Below are 15,304 nucleotides of genomic sequence, written 5' to 3'. Positions count from 1 at the left end.
AATTGAACCCAGGCTGATAAGCTTTCTATACAAGCACCTTTAACTGCTGAGTCACCTCCAAACACAGCCCCGATTTTTTTTTTTTTTTTAAACAGGGTCCAGACTGTCCATGCAGTCCAGGTTGGCCTTGAACTCATGGTACATCTCCTGCCTCAGCCTCCCAGAATGGTAGGGTTAATGGCATGCACCACTATGTCTGGCTCATATATGTGTGTTTGTGTGTGTGTGCTTGCTACGTCCCTAATAAACTTACTCCTTCAAAACTGAAAGTAGGGCTGGAGAGATGCCTTATCAGTTAAGGCACTTGCTTGCAAAGCCAAGGGACTGAAGTTCGATTCCCCAGGACCCACGTAGGCCAGATGCACTCGGTGGCACATGCATCTGGAGTTCATTAGCAGTGGCTGAAGACCCTGGTGTGCCCATTCTCTCTCTCTCTCTCTCTCTATCTGCCCCCTTCTCTCAACTAAATAAGTAAATGAAAATAAAATGGTTTTAAAGAACAAACAAACCGAAATTACATCTATCATAGATCATTTCTGGACAGAGTAGAAGGCAGTGGCGTAACGGAGCCCAGGGGACTGGGCAAGCCTGACCGACAGAGGCTGCATGGGACTCACGCTTGAGGTCTAGAAGGAAGGAAGGAAGAGAGGTGTTTTCCCAGCACAGTCCTGTGCTTCTGTCGGCTCATGCTCTGGACATGACACACTCGCGCTGGGGTGTGTCGCTTCACTTTTCTGGGCCTCACCTTCCTCGTTTGTAGATGCGGCCTCAGGTTGCCGTCTTCCTGACAGGCATACTGTGATGCTTTGCTGAGGTCAGGTGGAGGGCTGGAGAGATGGCTCAGTGGTTAAGGCGCTGGCCCGAGGTCAGGTGGGTTAAGCGCATTGTTTGGTGAGAAATAGTCACAGACCTTCTGCATCAGAAGCAGTTAAGAAGAGTGGGATTTTTAAAAAATTTAAATATTTTATGTTTATTTATTTATTTGAGGGAGAGAGAGTGAGAGAGGGAGAGAGGGAGAGAATGGGCGTGCCAGGGCCTCCAGCCACTGCAAACGAACTCCAGACGCGTGCGTCCCCTTGTGCATCTGGCTTACGTGGATCCTGGGGAATCGAACCGAGGTCCTTTGGCTTTGTAGGCAAATACCTTAACTGCTAAGCCGTCTCTCCAGCCCCCTAAATTTAAATTAAAAATTTTAATTTTAATTTTATTAGAGAGAGGGAGAATTGGCATGCTGGGGCCTCGGCCGCTGCACTTGAACTCCAGACACACGCGCTACCTAATGTGCACGCATCACCTTGTATGTCTGGCTTATGTGGGTTCTGAACTTTGGTCCTTAGGCTTTGCAGACAAGCACCTTAACCTCTAAACCATCTCTCCAGCCCCCAGAGTGGCATTTTGCTGGGGACAGGGGTTTGCTCCTGCCAAGCTCCTGAGTAACTGGCAGTTTTCTGTTGGGCATGAGGCACATCTGGATTCTCCCATGAATTCTTCCTCTCACCACCCAGAGTTGACTCCTCTCTTTAGCCCAGGCTCTTGGGGACCCACGAACGCATAAGAGAGCGCCAAGTGTCTCTGCCCTGCTGTGTTCATGCAGTGGCCCAGTGGCGGGTTGCAGGGCAGACAGACTTCAGGCCAGCATCTTCCTCAGGGCTCAGGGCACGTTCAGCGTCCAGAGTGGATGGTCACCCAGGGCTGTGGGCAGCAGGGTAGGAACTGGTTTTGCTCTTGGCAACCCAGGTTCCCACAAAGACTACCCATCCACACATCCAAAGTACAACAGCCCCAGTGCAAAAGTGTCTCTGACCTTTTCTTTTGTTTGTTTTTGATTTTTGTTTTTTTTGAGGTAGGGTCTCGCTGTAGCCCAGGCTGACCTGGAATTCACTCTGTAGTCTCAGGGTGGCCTCGAACTCACGGTGATCCTCCTACCTCTGCCTCCCGATTGCTGGGATGAAAGGTGTGCGCCACCACGCCCGGCTTTTGACCCTTCTGAGAATGTGGCAAAGCCGAGGAGGAATGTTCTATGTGGACACACACAATGCAGCATTTTGTCAGTTCAACTTCAGAGACTTGTAGACCGGCCAGCCAGGCACTGGGTCAGCAACGATGAGAGAGGAGGGGGCTCGGGAGTGGACATCCATCTGGAGAGCAGTACAGGGTGCCATTGGTCCGGGAAAAGAATGCTAGCTGTGACCCCCCATTCGGTTCCTCCTGAGGGACACTGCTGCCCAGTCCTTGTTTGCCCCACACTTCCTCACACCTCAGAATGCCCACTGTGCCTAGCGATTGCCACATGCGCCCAGTTGGGAAACCAGAGGCTGTGCAACTCTCGGATTGCCATTTCTGGATGGCCCAGGTCTCCGGGCAGATGGCCAAGTCTTCCGCTATAAAAAGCAGGCTGACAGCCTCTTGGGAGCTCTGTCGACTTTGCTTTAGGGACGTCTGGTAAGTGGCTCTGTGCGGCTGTACCTTTCGCTTTAGGCTTCCCTCGGGGAGGGCTGGAGGTGGGCTCGCCTTCTCTGGGAGAAGCTGGGAAGCTCGGGGAAGCCTGCAGCCCAGATCCAGTGCTTGGGGATGGGGAACAAGGGACAAAGACGAGGAAGGTGTGGGGCCCCTTGGCACCGCCGCTCAGTGAGGACACGCGGGGGGTGGTGGTCCAGGTGTGTGTGTGTCTGCGTGTGTGTGTGTGTGTGTGTGTGGACGGGACCCTCTCACCTGTGACACCCCCTCCCACCACAGACGTCAGCTGGGCTTGGTTATTTAGACGGGCACGGGCCAGGCTAGAGCCGCTGCTTGGGGCGCGGAAGCCTCTGGGTATCCCGTCAGATTCATTTCTGCCGAAAGTAATGGTGGCACCTCTACCCGTTAGCCCCCCGTGTGGCTCTTCCTTTCTAGGTGAACAAACCCTCGGGCGCCATGCTGACGGAGCTGGAGAAGAGTTTGAATGCCATCACTGAAGTCTTCCACAAGTACTCGCTGGTGAAGGGGAATTACCACGCCCTCTACAAGGATGACATGAAGAAGCTGCTCTCCGCCGAGTGTCCTCAGTACATGAAGGTGAGGAGAGCTTGGCTCTGGCTGGCTTCGGGGCCAGCTCTGATGGTGCTGGGGTCGCTCTAGGCCCTCCACACTTTTCTTCTGTCAACAGCCATGCCTCAGTTTACCCCCCCCCACCCCCGAGATCTTTACAATCCTCCTTCTCCCCCCCCCACCTTTCATTTTCACAGAAAAAGGATGTCGACACCTGGTTCAGAGAGCTGGACTTCAACGAAGACAATGCAATTAACTTTGAGGAGTTCCTTCTGTTTGTGACAAAGATGGGAGTGATAGCCCACAGAGAGAGCCACAAGAAGTAACCGGGCTTCTGGGCCTGGGGCTGGGCCCCCGAGATGTGACCTGCACAATAATAAAGTCGTGGTTACCTCAGATCTCTCTGAGTCACTTGTTTTTATCTCAGTGCGACAGGGTGCCTGGGGGTAGACTTGGATCAGCCCGAGTTGCTGACAAACCTGAATTAGCTTGGACGGGTAGGGCTTGGGGGAAGGGGAAGGGTGTGTGTGTGTGTGTGTGTGTGTGTGTGTGTGTGTGTGTGTGCTGGGGGCGGGGAGGCACAAAACTGGGTAGAATTGGCAAAAAAAAAAAAAAAAAAAAAAACCAGAATGGGAGAAGAAACCCTGAGCTGTCTGTTCCTCTCGGTCCACAGCCCTTCAGGGTGTTACCGATGCCTGGCCCCCCAAGCTACGCTGGGTCTCTCCCGTCCTCTGAGGTTTGCAGTCAGTGGTCTTAGGAATTGAAGATTAAGTCATCCACAACGCTGGATCTGATAGTTCTATTAGGTCCCCAGGGGGCAATATGGGGCCAAGGTGATGTTGGGAAAACTGATATTATGTCTTAAGATTAATTAATCTCTAACTAAATGACTGAGATGAGGTTGTTAGGAAATTACGGAGATAATTCCATACTAGTGTGTGGGTGAAAGAGAAGGGGGGAAAGAGGAAAGAAGGAGAGAGAGAGAGAGAGAGAGAGAGAGAGAGAGAGAGAGACAGACTGACTGACTGACTGATTCTGGGTGGTGTGGCAGGTGTGTCCCACTTTAAGCCATCCCGAGAGAACTGAAAGCCTCCTGGTTCCACGTCTTCAGTTTGACCGTAGTGATTTAGGAAGTTTTCTCTTTCTTTCCTTTTCAACTTCCCAACTCAATTAACGCAGGAATGTGCAGCTCGGTCAATACATTAACAAGGGTTAACTCAGAGAACAGCACTCTTTCTTTTCATGAGAGAGAGTGAGAGCAAGCGAGAGAGAGAGAGAATTGGTGGGCCAGGGCCTCCAGCCACTGCAATCGAACTGTCTAGGGTGGCCTTGAGCTCAAGCAATCCTCCTACCTCTGCCTCACTCAGAGTGCTGGGATTAAAGGTGTGCGCCACCACACCTGGAGAGTGGTTTTTTTTTATTGTCAGAAAGAGGAGTTTGCTTCTCCTAACTTCCCAGGTAGCTGAGCACCTCTTCTTCTTCTCTTGGGCATAAAGTACATCTAGATTCTCCAAAGATCTCCCCTCCTCACTACACTTGACTTCTCTCTTCAGTCCAGGCTCCTGGAGACCAACACACACACACACACACACACACACACGCACGCACGCACGCACGCACGCACGCACACACACACCCCACCCAGAAAGGATGGGAGGGTCCCTGCTGTGTTCACGCAGTGGCTCAGCGGCAGGTCCAGGACAGACAGACCTCAGGTCAGCGTGTGCCTCAGTGCTCAGGATGCGTCCATCTTCCAGAACAGATGGTCATGGAGAGCTTTGGGCCACAGGGTAGGAACTGATCCTGCCCTTGACAGTCTGGAGCTCACGGGGCCGGCTAGCCTGACATTCTTTCGCAGTCAGGAAGTCAGAGCACAGACACCTGCAAGTTGTCCTCTGACCTGCGGCATGTGTGTGTGGGCACGTCCAAAGAGACAAAAAAAAAAAAAAAAAAAAAAAAGATCTGAAATGTAGCATTCACCTTACGCTCCATTTCAGAAAAATACAGACTGACCGAGTGAGCTCGCCTGGCTTAGTGATTCGGGAGACGCCTCCACGCCCAGTTTTCCCGTCACTAGTACTCAAGTGAAGAGAGTAACGAGTGTCCCCAAGCTGCAACCAGGAAGCAAGTGCCTTCAACCACTGGGCCATCTCCCCAGCCCCCAAGCCACATCTTGGAAATCTCATTCAGAGGTTAAGCTCTGGTGCAAGCAGCCCGTTTGTCTCTGGCCTTCTCAGATGACCAGACCCTTGGGAAAATCTATAGGCAGAATGACTGGGAAATTAGAGAAGTCACAGATGGCCAGAGCACAGGATCCCATGGGCCAGCAATTAAGATTGTTATTCTGGGGGCTGGAGAGATGGCTTAGCGGTTAAGGCGCTTGCCTGCAAAGCCAGAGGACCCAGGTTCAGTTCCCCAGGACCCACGTTAGCCAGATGCACAAGGGGGCGCAGTGGTTTGGAGTTCATCTGCAGTGGTTGGAAGCCCTGGAGTGACCATTCTCACACACACTCTCTCTCTCATTCTCTCTCTCTCCCTCTCTCTGACTCTAATAAATAAATTAAAAAAAAAAAAAAAGAAAAGGAGTCCAGTGGTCAGAAATGAGTCTTTTTTTTTTGAAGCCAGATATTTTGGGTGGCATTTTAAAAATATTTTGTTTATTTATCGGAGAGAGGGAGAGAATGGGTGTGCCAGGACCTCTAGCCATTGCAGGCGAACTCCAGATTCATATGCTACCTTGTACATCTGGCATACATGGGTACTGGGGAATTGAACCTGAGTTCTTAGGCTTTGCAAGCAAATGCCTTAACTGCTAAGCCATGTCCCCAGCCAGTTGAGTGGTATTTTTAAATATTTTTTGAGGTAGGGTCTCACTCTAGCTCAGGTTGACCTGGAATTCACTATGTCACCTCAGGGAAGCCTTGAGCTCAAGCAATCCTCCTACCTCTGCTTCCTGAGTGCTGGGATTAAAGGTGTGCGCCACCACACCTGAAGAGTGTTTTTTTTTTATTATTATTAGAGAGAAGTTTGCTTCTCCTAACTTCCTTCTTCTCTTGGGCATAAAACATATCTAGATTCTCCAAAGAACTCCCATTCTCACTACACTTGACTTCTCTCTTCAGTCCAGGCTCCTGGGGACCAACACGCACGCACGCACGCACACGCACCCCACCCAGAGAGGATGGGAGGGTCCCTGCTGTGTTCACGCAGTGGCTCAGCGGCAGGTCCAGGACAGACAGACCTCAGGTCAGCGTGTGCCTCAGGGCTCAGGACACGTCCATCTTCCAGAGCAGATGGTCATGGAGAGCTCTGGGCCACAGGGTAGGAACTGATCCTGCGCTTGACAAGACAGTTCCACAAAGACTTCACTCGCCTACTTGGAACAGCCCCAGAACAGCAGTCCGCTTTTCAGTACTAAGACCCAACGCCTAGGCCAAGTGCTCTTGCCCTTTTCTGAGGTCCTGGCCCCTTTTGAGAACGTGGTGGGACTATGGAGGAATGCCCTGTGCGTACACTCAGAATGGAGCATTCACTGGGAAGATGGCTCAGCAGGTCTAGTCACTGGTTTACAAAGCTCTGCCAACCCAGGTTCAATTTCCCCAGCACCAAGATAAAGCCAGAGGCAAGGAGGCATGTACACCTGTGATCTTCTATTTATTTATTTATTTATTTTTTGTCCTATCTTGGCCTCCCAAGGGCTGGTATTAAAAGTATGTGTCACCACGCCCAGCTTGTGAGACCTTTAAAAGAAAATTGTTTTATTATTATTATTATTATTGTTTGTTGGTTGGTTTTGGTTTTTCCTGTGATTTAAAAAAAAATTTATTAACAACTTCCATTATTATAAAAAATACCCCATGGTAATACCCTCCCTCCCCCCCACTTACCTCTTTGAAACTCCATTCTCCATCACATCTCCTTCCCATATCAATCAGTCTCTCTTTTGCTTTTGATGTCATAATCTTTTCCTCCTCTTATGATGGTCTTATGCAGGTAGTGTCAGGCACTGTGAGGCCATGGATATCCAGGCCATTTTTACACCTGTGATCTTGATGCTCCTTTGGTAATAGGAGGCCGACCAGGGGAATCTGGAGCTCACGGGGCCGGCTAGCCTGACATTCTTTCCCAGTCTGGCGGTCAGAGCACAGACACCTGCAAGTTGTCCTCTGACCTCCTCCACGCGTAGGCTGCGGCATGTGTGCGTGGTCACGTCCAAACAAACAAACAAATAAGAACTGAAATGAAGCATTCGCCTTATGCTGCATTTCAGAAAACTATAGACTGACCGAGTGAGCTCGCCTGGCTTAGTGATTCGGGAGACGCCTCCACGCCCAGTTTTCCCGTCACTAGTACTCAAGTGAAGAGAGTAACGAGTGTCCCCAAGCTGCAACCAGGAAGCAAGAGCCTTCAACCACTGGGTCATCTCCCCAGCTTCCAAGCCACATCTTGGAAATCTCATTCAGAGGTTAAGCTCTGGTGCAAGAAGCCCGTTTGTCTCTGGCCTTCTCAGATGACCAGACCCTTGGGAAAACCCACAGGCAGAATGTCTGGGAAATTAGAGAAGTCACAGACAATCAGAGCACAGGATCCCATGGGCCAGCAATTGAGAATGTTATTCTGGGGGCTTTAGAGTTGGCTTAGCGGTTAAGGCGTTTGCCTGCAAAGTCAAAGGATGCCGGTTGGATTCTCCAGGGCCCACATAAGCCAGATGCACAAGGAGGCGCATGTGTCTGGAGTTCATTTGCAGTAGCTGGATGCCCTGGTGCTCCCATTCTCTCTCTCTCTCAAATAAGTAAATAATTTTTATTTCTTTTTAAAAAGATGTTATTCTGGGCTGGAGAGATGGCTTAGTGGTTAAGATGCTTAGCTGAAAAGCCTAAGGACCCAGGCTCCACTGCCCAGAATCCATCTAAACCAGAGGCACAGGGTCACACATGTGCATAAAGAGTTCGACAAATGACAAATACGCAGAAAAAGAAGTCAGCCAGGCTGTCCTTTTTTCAATAGCCACAAAATAACCAAATACCTGAGAGGGAGATATACACAAAGCTAAATCCAAAATGAATTGGTACCATAGAAACCTTCCTCCTGGGTAGTAGATTACAAGAAACAACACTTCACAGGAGCACGGAGGGATCATGCGGTCAGAAGGGCCCTGGAGAGGGTGCGGTGACACCTACAGCTGAAGTGTTTGGCCTTGCCTTGTAACTCCCACTACCAGAAGTTGGTCACACCCCATGTGGACCTGTTGATCCCAGAGACCTACGAGGCCCCCAAAACAAAGCAGGCTTCTGCCAAAGCACTTTATTACCTGCATACGGTGAAAGGTAAGACCCGATTGCTGAAGACACCACACGCGGCCAAGGCAGCGCATCTAGAGATCTGGTTGAATCTTGAAGGAAGCCCGTTGCCAGATGGTTAGCCAATACAGTGCTGGCAAGCGCTACATGAAAACCGCCAACAACATTATGAGAAGCAAGGGGCCCTGCTGTATGAAGCTACCAGCCTGGCAGTATGCACACACCTGTGCCATAGTGGCACACAGCCGATGTGGGTAACCAAGGGCTCTCTGATTGGTTATGAGCTCAGCTCAGTGGAAAGGAACCCACAGCTGGAACTTGGAACCAAGTCAGCATGCTATAGAAACCAGCATGGTAGACTCCAGTGAGAAGCTCCCACTAGTCTTTGGCCAAAAGTGAGATTACACCCATCAAAAATCTCTCCAGATGAACAGTGCTGATCCCCTTAACCTGTCCTGATCTCACTCTCCATTGGTGAATCTGGTTTTCCTTTTTCAGAAAGCGAGAACCAACAAGACAAGAATAGATGGCTGACTCCCTGTCAGCAGATGAACCAGCCGCTCGCACAGCAGCCGGGGGCCCAGGCGAAACCGCAGAGGAACTGGAGAGATGAGCAAGAGCGCTGCTTCCACGGCGAGCCGGACCCCCTGCCCCAGGGTGATGGAGACGGACACTGAGGAGACTCAAAATGCACCAAAGCAGAAACCCAGAAGCTGCTGAGAGCTCAGCACTAAAGTAGACTTAAAACACGCCTGCCATGGCTCAAGAAGTGGGGGCAGAAAGAATGTAAGAGCCACAGGGTGGGAGGGGACGTCCAGAGGCACTGCCCTCCCCTCCCCCACCCTGGCTGACTGCTGCTCTCGCAACTCGCAACCCGCAGCCCCTGGTGAATATCAGCAATCCCACTCAGGAGGCCCTCAGTGGAATCAGGGCAGGGAGGAGGGAAATAATGGTACCAACCCATGATGGATCAATACACAGTTTCTACTTAAAAAAGCAAAAAAGAATTTTACCATGACACTTAAAATACTGAAATATAGCCGGGTGTGGTGGCGCACGCCTTTAATCCCAGCACTCGGGAGGCAGAGGTAGGAGGATTGCCAAGAGTTCAAGGCCACCCTGAGACTCCAAAGTGAATTCCAGGTCAGCCTAAGCTAGAGTGAGACCCTTCCTTGAAACAAACAAACAAACAAACAAACAAACAAACAAACAAACAAACAAACAAATCCCTGCAATGTAACCTGTGGTGTGGTTGGTCCTGATTCACTTCTGAACTTCTGAATGAGTTTGAGGGAGTGTTTAAATATTTTTTTTTTTTCATTTCTTTCTATCTTTCTTCTACTTTTTTTTTTTTTTTCAATATTTGATGCAGGGCCTTGCCATGTCACCCAAGCTAGCCTCAGATGTTCTGTGGTTCTCTTGCCTCAGTCTGCTGCATGCTGGGATTTATAGATACAAACCACGGAGCCTGGCTAGACAGATTGAGCATCAGATCACGTGGGGACCGAGAGCCGCAGACGTCCCTGCACAGACAAGAAGGTGCCTCAGAGGGGCTGGAGAGATGGCTTAGCGGTTAAGCGCTTGCCTGTGAAGCCTAAGGACCCCAGTTCGAGGCTCGGTTCCCCAGGTCCCACGTTAGCCAGATGCACAAGGGGGCGCATGCGTCTGGAGTTCGTTTGCAGAGGCTGGAAGCCCTGGCGCGTCCATTCTCTCTCTCTCCCTCTATCTGTCTTTCTCTCTGTGTCTGTCGCTCTCAAATAAATAAATAAATTAAAAAAAAAAAGAAGGTGCCTCCGAGAAGCGGTTGGGCCCAGGCCTGTAAGTGGCCGGCCCAGAGCTGGATGAGAATGTAAGAAGCACGGGCAGAGAGGCGAAAGGGCCGATGCGGGGGCTGGACAGAGGGCTCAGCGGTTAAAAAGCTTGCAAAGCTTTGACAGCCAGGGCTCGACTCCCCAGCACCCACATAGAGCCAGGTGCACGAAGTGGCGACTGCGTCTGGACTTTGTTTGCAGTGGCCATTGGACCTGCAGGCCTATGCTCTTTCTCTCTCTCTCTCTCTCTCTCCCCCCACTGCCCTTGCAGATAAATAAATAACTTTTTTTTTTAAATGAAAGAAAGGGCAAATATTGGACCTTGGAGTTCACCTCTCACTGAGAGGAACAAGGCGCAGACGTGGTGAATGGTTTGGGGAGAATTGTATCTCACTGAACAAGTCTCTGCCTGAGGTGATGGCATGCGCTGGGCGTGAGGGCAGACCACGGGCCTCTTGGGGGGTCTGTCACAAAAGCACCATAGCAAACTACCCTAGTGCTTCTCAGGATGCGTAAATTTGGCCAGGATCTCAGACTCTTCTAGGCTCCACCTCAGTTAGGCAAGGCACACCTGAAGCCTCATAGGGGATAAACAAAGCGCTGTAATGTGGGGCTGTTTGCCAAGACATTGCTAGGAAGAGGGTCCTGTTTTCATCAGCCCAGTGGGGCAATCTTACATAACCGTGGCGCAGGCCCTGCTCTGAAGCAAACCAACCTCAGAGCCTTACCTCCTCTCAGAAATTGCCTGAAATTTACATTTTAGAAAGCCCTGTGTCCCAAGTTTTGACATTCTGATTGTCAAGGAAGCAACAAGAAGGTCACAACTTGATTGCTCAAGTCTCTTGGGGCTCATACTTACTACTTTTAAGACTTAGGTCAACTTCCCTGCCTCCCTGGGAGCCCGCCCCATCTTCTGATATACCCCCTCAAAAGATAGAAAAATGAACCTCAGCAAAAAAGACCATTGGCTTCTCACAAGTTTTCTATTTTTTATTTTTTTACTGAGTTCTCCTAATTTTTTTTTTGCATTTTTTTTTTTTTAATGACAGAGGAAGAAGTGGTGGGCCAGCGCCTCCCGCCACTGAGGTCAAACCCCAGATGCGTGTGCAACCTTGCGAGCCCGTGTCACCTTGCGCGTCTCACTTATGTGGAGCCCGGAGGGTCAAATGTGGGTCCTTAGGCTTCACAGACAAGCGCCTTAACCATTAAGCCATCTCTCCAGCCCTCCTAATTTTTTTTTTTATTTTTTAATTTTTGCCTGCATATCTGGAATTGTCATGGACAGACTTTACAGTGGGCGAGGGAATTAGTGCCATGATCTGCAATTGGGAGCCGAGGAAGCCGGATTTGCATGGACAGGAATGGGTTGGCCCTGTAGCCTGAGGCAGCTGCACCTCAATGTTCCTCTCACCTTCCCTGCCTCTCTCCCCTTTTCCTTCTTGGCTTCCCTCTCTCCTTCTCCCCCTACCTTTTCTTCATTCTTGTTCTGAGCTCTTCCTCACTCATGGATCTGTGGTCTCCTAGCCTCCCTGATGAAACGCCGTACTGTGGTGTTAAGGAGGGAAATACCTTCACAAAGTAAATAGGGTCGTATCTGGCCAGGTGCAGCTTCACAAAACAAGAGGTTCAGCTTCCGTGTGTAATAGTAAAAGGTGAGGATGGCCAGAAAATGCAGACGGTGCCATTTGACAGGGATTAGGAGACTTGCTGTTTGAAAACATCACAGAGCGTGCAGGTCAGTCCCTCAGTGTGAGCTGTGGCGCTGAAGCAATGGCTCAGTGCTTGCAAAGCTTGATGGCCCAGGGCTCAATTCCCCAGTACCCACATAAAGCCAGATTCGCAAAGTGGTGCATGCATCTGGAGTTTGTTTATAGTGGCAAAAGGCCCTGGCACAGCCATTTATTCTCTCTCTCTGTCTCTCTCCTTTATAAATAAATTAAAAAAAAATTTTTTTTTTCAAGGTAGGGTCTCATTTTAGCTCAGGCTGACCTGAAATCACTTGTAGTCTCAGGGTGGCCTCGAACTCATGAGGATTCTCCTCCTCTGCCTCCCAAGTGCTAGGATTAAAGGTGTGCGCAACCACACCCAGCTAAAGGAAAACTTTTTTTTTTTTTAACATACTTTATTTATTTGTTTATTTGAGAGATAGAAAGAGTGAGTGAGAGAGAGAGAAAAAGAGAGAGAGAGAGAGAGGAGAGAGAGAGGGAATGGGCATGCCAAGGCCTACAGCCACTGCAAAAGAACTCCAGATACATGTGCCCTCTTGTGCCTCTGGCTTATGTGGGTCCTGGGGAATCGAACTAGGATCTTTTGGCTTTGCAGGCAAATGCCTAAACTGCTAAGCCATCTCTCCAGCCCAAGAAAAATGTTTTTAAGGGGCTGGAGAGATTGCTCAGTGGTTAAGGCATTTGCTGGTAAAGCCTAATGACATGGCTTCAATTCCCCAGTACACATGTAAAGCCAGATGCACGAAGTGGCACATCTGTCTGGAGTTCATCTACAATAGCTAGAGGCTGTGGCATGCCCTTTCTCTCTCTCTCTATTTCTTTCTCTCTCTTTCTTTCTCTTTCCCTCTCTCTCTCTCTTTACAAATAGATAAATAAAAATATTAAAATATATATTTTTAAGCCAGGTGTGGTGGTGCACCCTTTTAATTCCAGACTTGGGAGGCCGAGGTAGGAGGATTGTCATGAGTTCAAGACCAGACAGGGCTAGAGTGAGACCCTGCCTCAAAAGAAAAAAAAAAAAAAGTGGGATGTATGTAGCTGTTGTGCACTGCTTCTCAGTAAGTTGCTTGTTTATTTTTTATTTGTGGATGCGTGTTTGGATGCGCACGCGCACACATGGGCATGTGCACGTATGGAGGTCAGCACACAAGTTTGAGGGGCCTGCGCTCAACCTGCTTTGACACAGAGTCTCTTGTTGCCGCAAACAGACCGCATCAGAGCTCCTAGCCCGCGAGCTTCGGCTTCTCCTGGCTCCACCTCCCATTTTCACGGTCGCACTGGGATCACGGCTGCAGGCATCACTTTGCATCCAGCTTTTTGTGTGTGCGCTGAGGAACCGAACCCAGGCCAGCTGGCTTTTCAAGCAAGTACCTTTAACCAATGAGCCACCTCCCCAGCTCCTTCAGCAAACGTCAAAAAAGAAACATATTTATTTATTTATCTACCTATCTAAGAGATAGACAGAAAGAGGCAGATAGAAAGAATGGGCTCTCCAGGGCCTCCAGCCACTGCAAACAAACTCCACACACGTGCGCCTCCTTGTGCATCTGGCTTACGTGGGTCCTGGGGAATTGAATCTGGGTCCTTTGGCTTTGTAGGCAAATGCCTTAGCCACTAAGCCATCTCTCTGGTCCAGGGAGAGAATGGGGAAATCAAAATTACAAGCATCTTATCATAGGTGTGGGAAGATAATCCTTGCCTGGAGGATTACTCACACCAGGAAAGACTCACTAAGATTTTAGGTTCTCAGGCATGTCTGGTAGAGTCATAGGCAGAAAAAAGGGCCTCAGAGACAAGTTCATTGGCGCCTGCTGGAGAAAAGGGCTGGAAAGACCAGTGGAGGGAGGAAGGCCTGGCCCTGTCGCCCAGGACAGAAACCTGGCTGGAAGAGAGCCCAGAACGTCTTGGCAGGCTTTCTGCCTGCGGGAGTCATTGGGCCTAATTCCAGCTCTGCCGTTCTCCAGACTAGAAAACGTTTACAAGTTTCTAAGCCTCTCTGATTCTCTGTGTATGCAAAGTAGAGACTGGATTTACCTCTCACCTAGGGTTGTTATGAAAAGTAAGTGTGAAACATTACCACAGTTTCACAGAGCAAAAACTGTCACCAAACATAGTTGACCTATATCAAAATCTTTGTTTAAATTCATTAATAAGGGCTGGAGGGATGGCTTAGCAGTTAAGACTCTTGCCTGCGAAGTCTAAGGACCTAGGTTTGATTCCCCCAGAACCCACTTGAGTCAGATACACAAGGTGGCCCATGCGGCTGGAGGATGAGGCAGAGAAAGAGAGAGAGAGGGGGTGGGGTGGGAATGGGTGCACCAGAGTCTCCAGCCACTACAGACAAACTCCTGACGCATGCCCCATCTTGTACATCTGGCTTACATGGGTACTGGGGAATTGAACCTGGGTCCTTAGGCTTTGCAGGCAAGAACCTTAACTGCTAAGCCATCCCTCCAGCCCCTTTCCTTCCTTCTTTAGCCTTTTTGAATTTGGAATGAATTCCCCCAATCAAGAGGCCAGAAGGTAGGCTGGAATCTATCTAGACCCACTAAAATGGCTTGTTTCCCAAGTGGACTGTGTCCAGTAATCCTCCCCACAGGTACAAGCTCTTCTGCTGGACAGCCATCGCCCCAATTTTAGGCCATCTCCATGCCCTTAAGGACACCTGCCATAATCACTTGGGACTTGGCTAAAGTCAGGAACATTGGGGCAGAGGACTTGGATGAAGAAGCAAAATTTCAGAAAATGTCCCGGAAATCTCAGTGGCCGGATCTGCCTCAACAGATGAGCCAAGATCTCCTTTGTGACTGGAACATTACCCAAGGTTTCCTGCCGGACCACTGATTTCTCAACTCCACCCCACCTTGTTCTTCTTTTGCAGCTGGAGGTAAAGGGGATCAAGTTACCTTGCTCTGAGTGCAAGCTCTCTCAATGGTTCCTGTCACAGGCGAGGTGCTGTCTGCTCCTCCCGTTCCTCCTTCCCCTCTTCCTCCTCCTCCTTCTCAGGCTTTCAGAGCCATCCAGGCCACCTCCCTGGCCAACCCTGAGCTCAGCATTCAGCTGTCAGCAGCTCTGTATTGACCCAGCTCTTCGCAGCCAGTGCCCAGCGCCTCCCCCCCACCCGTCACTTACAGTGAAATTCCACAGCGCCCTCGGGGCTGCCTTCCCCATCGTTCCTCTGGGTGGGATCAAGGACTAGTATTATAGTAAATCTTCCTCCCCCTGCCCCCCCAAGATCTGTGAATAACAAGTCCAACAGTGAATTCCAAGAGGCATCACAGGCCCAGGAAGACTCTGTCCCCTGACCTCACACCCAGGCGCCCGCGCACGCCACCACGGTTACCACCGGTGCGCAGGTGAGGGGCAGAATCAGCAGCTGTCTTCTTTCATGCATTCCTGAGTTATCTTTCCGTGCATGGCACACCTTGGTTTGGAGTGT

At 50.1% G+C, this 15,304-nt stretch overlaps 1 protein-coding gene across 3 annotated transcripts; it reads left to right on the top strand.

Annotated features, from left to right (window-relative positions):
* Positions 1–2,412: 2,412 nt before the first annotated feature.
* S100a8 (S100 calcium binding protein A8) lies at positions 2,413–3,425 on the top strand. Of its 3 annotated transcripts, none has more exons than XM_045138727.1 (3): positions 2,413–2,442; positions 2,867–3,054; positions 3,225–3,425. In XM_045138727.1, the coding sequence occupies exons 2-3, from the start codon at positions 2,914–2,916 to the stop codon at positions 3,351–3,353; spliced, it is 270 nt and encodes an 89-aa protein (XP_044994662.1). In that variant the 5' UTR covers positions 2,413–2,442; positions 2,867–2,913; the 3' UTR covers positions 3,354–3,425. The 3 variants fall into 3 exon arrangements, with proteins under 3 accessions (XP_044994662.1, XP_004667237.1, XP_044994663.1); XM_004667180.2 differs by having other exon boundaries at positions 2,423–2,442; positions 2,893–3,054; XM_045138728.1 differs by lacking the exon at positions 2,413–2,442 and adding an exon at positions 2,591–2,600 and having other exon boundaries at positions 2,893–3,054.
* The last annotated feature ends 11,879 nt before the right edge of the window (positions 3,426–15,304 follow it).

The sequence above is a fragment of the Jaculus jaculus genome, chromosome 19 (assembly GCF_020740685.1).
Source record: "Jaculus jaculus isolate mJacJac1 chromosome 19, mJacJac1.mat.Y.cur, whole genome shotgun sequence".
Taxonomy (NCBI): Eukaryota; Metazoa; Chordata; class Mammalia; order Rodentia; family Dipodidae; genus Jaculus; species Jaculus jaculus.
Note: the sequence above shows the minus strand (reverse complement) of the source record. Positions and strands in the feature narration are given on the sequence as shown.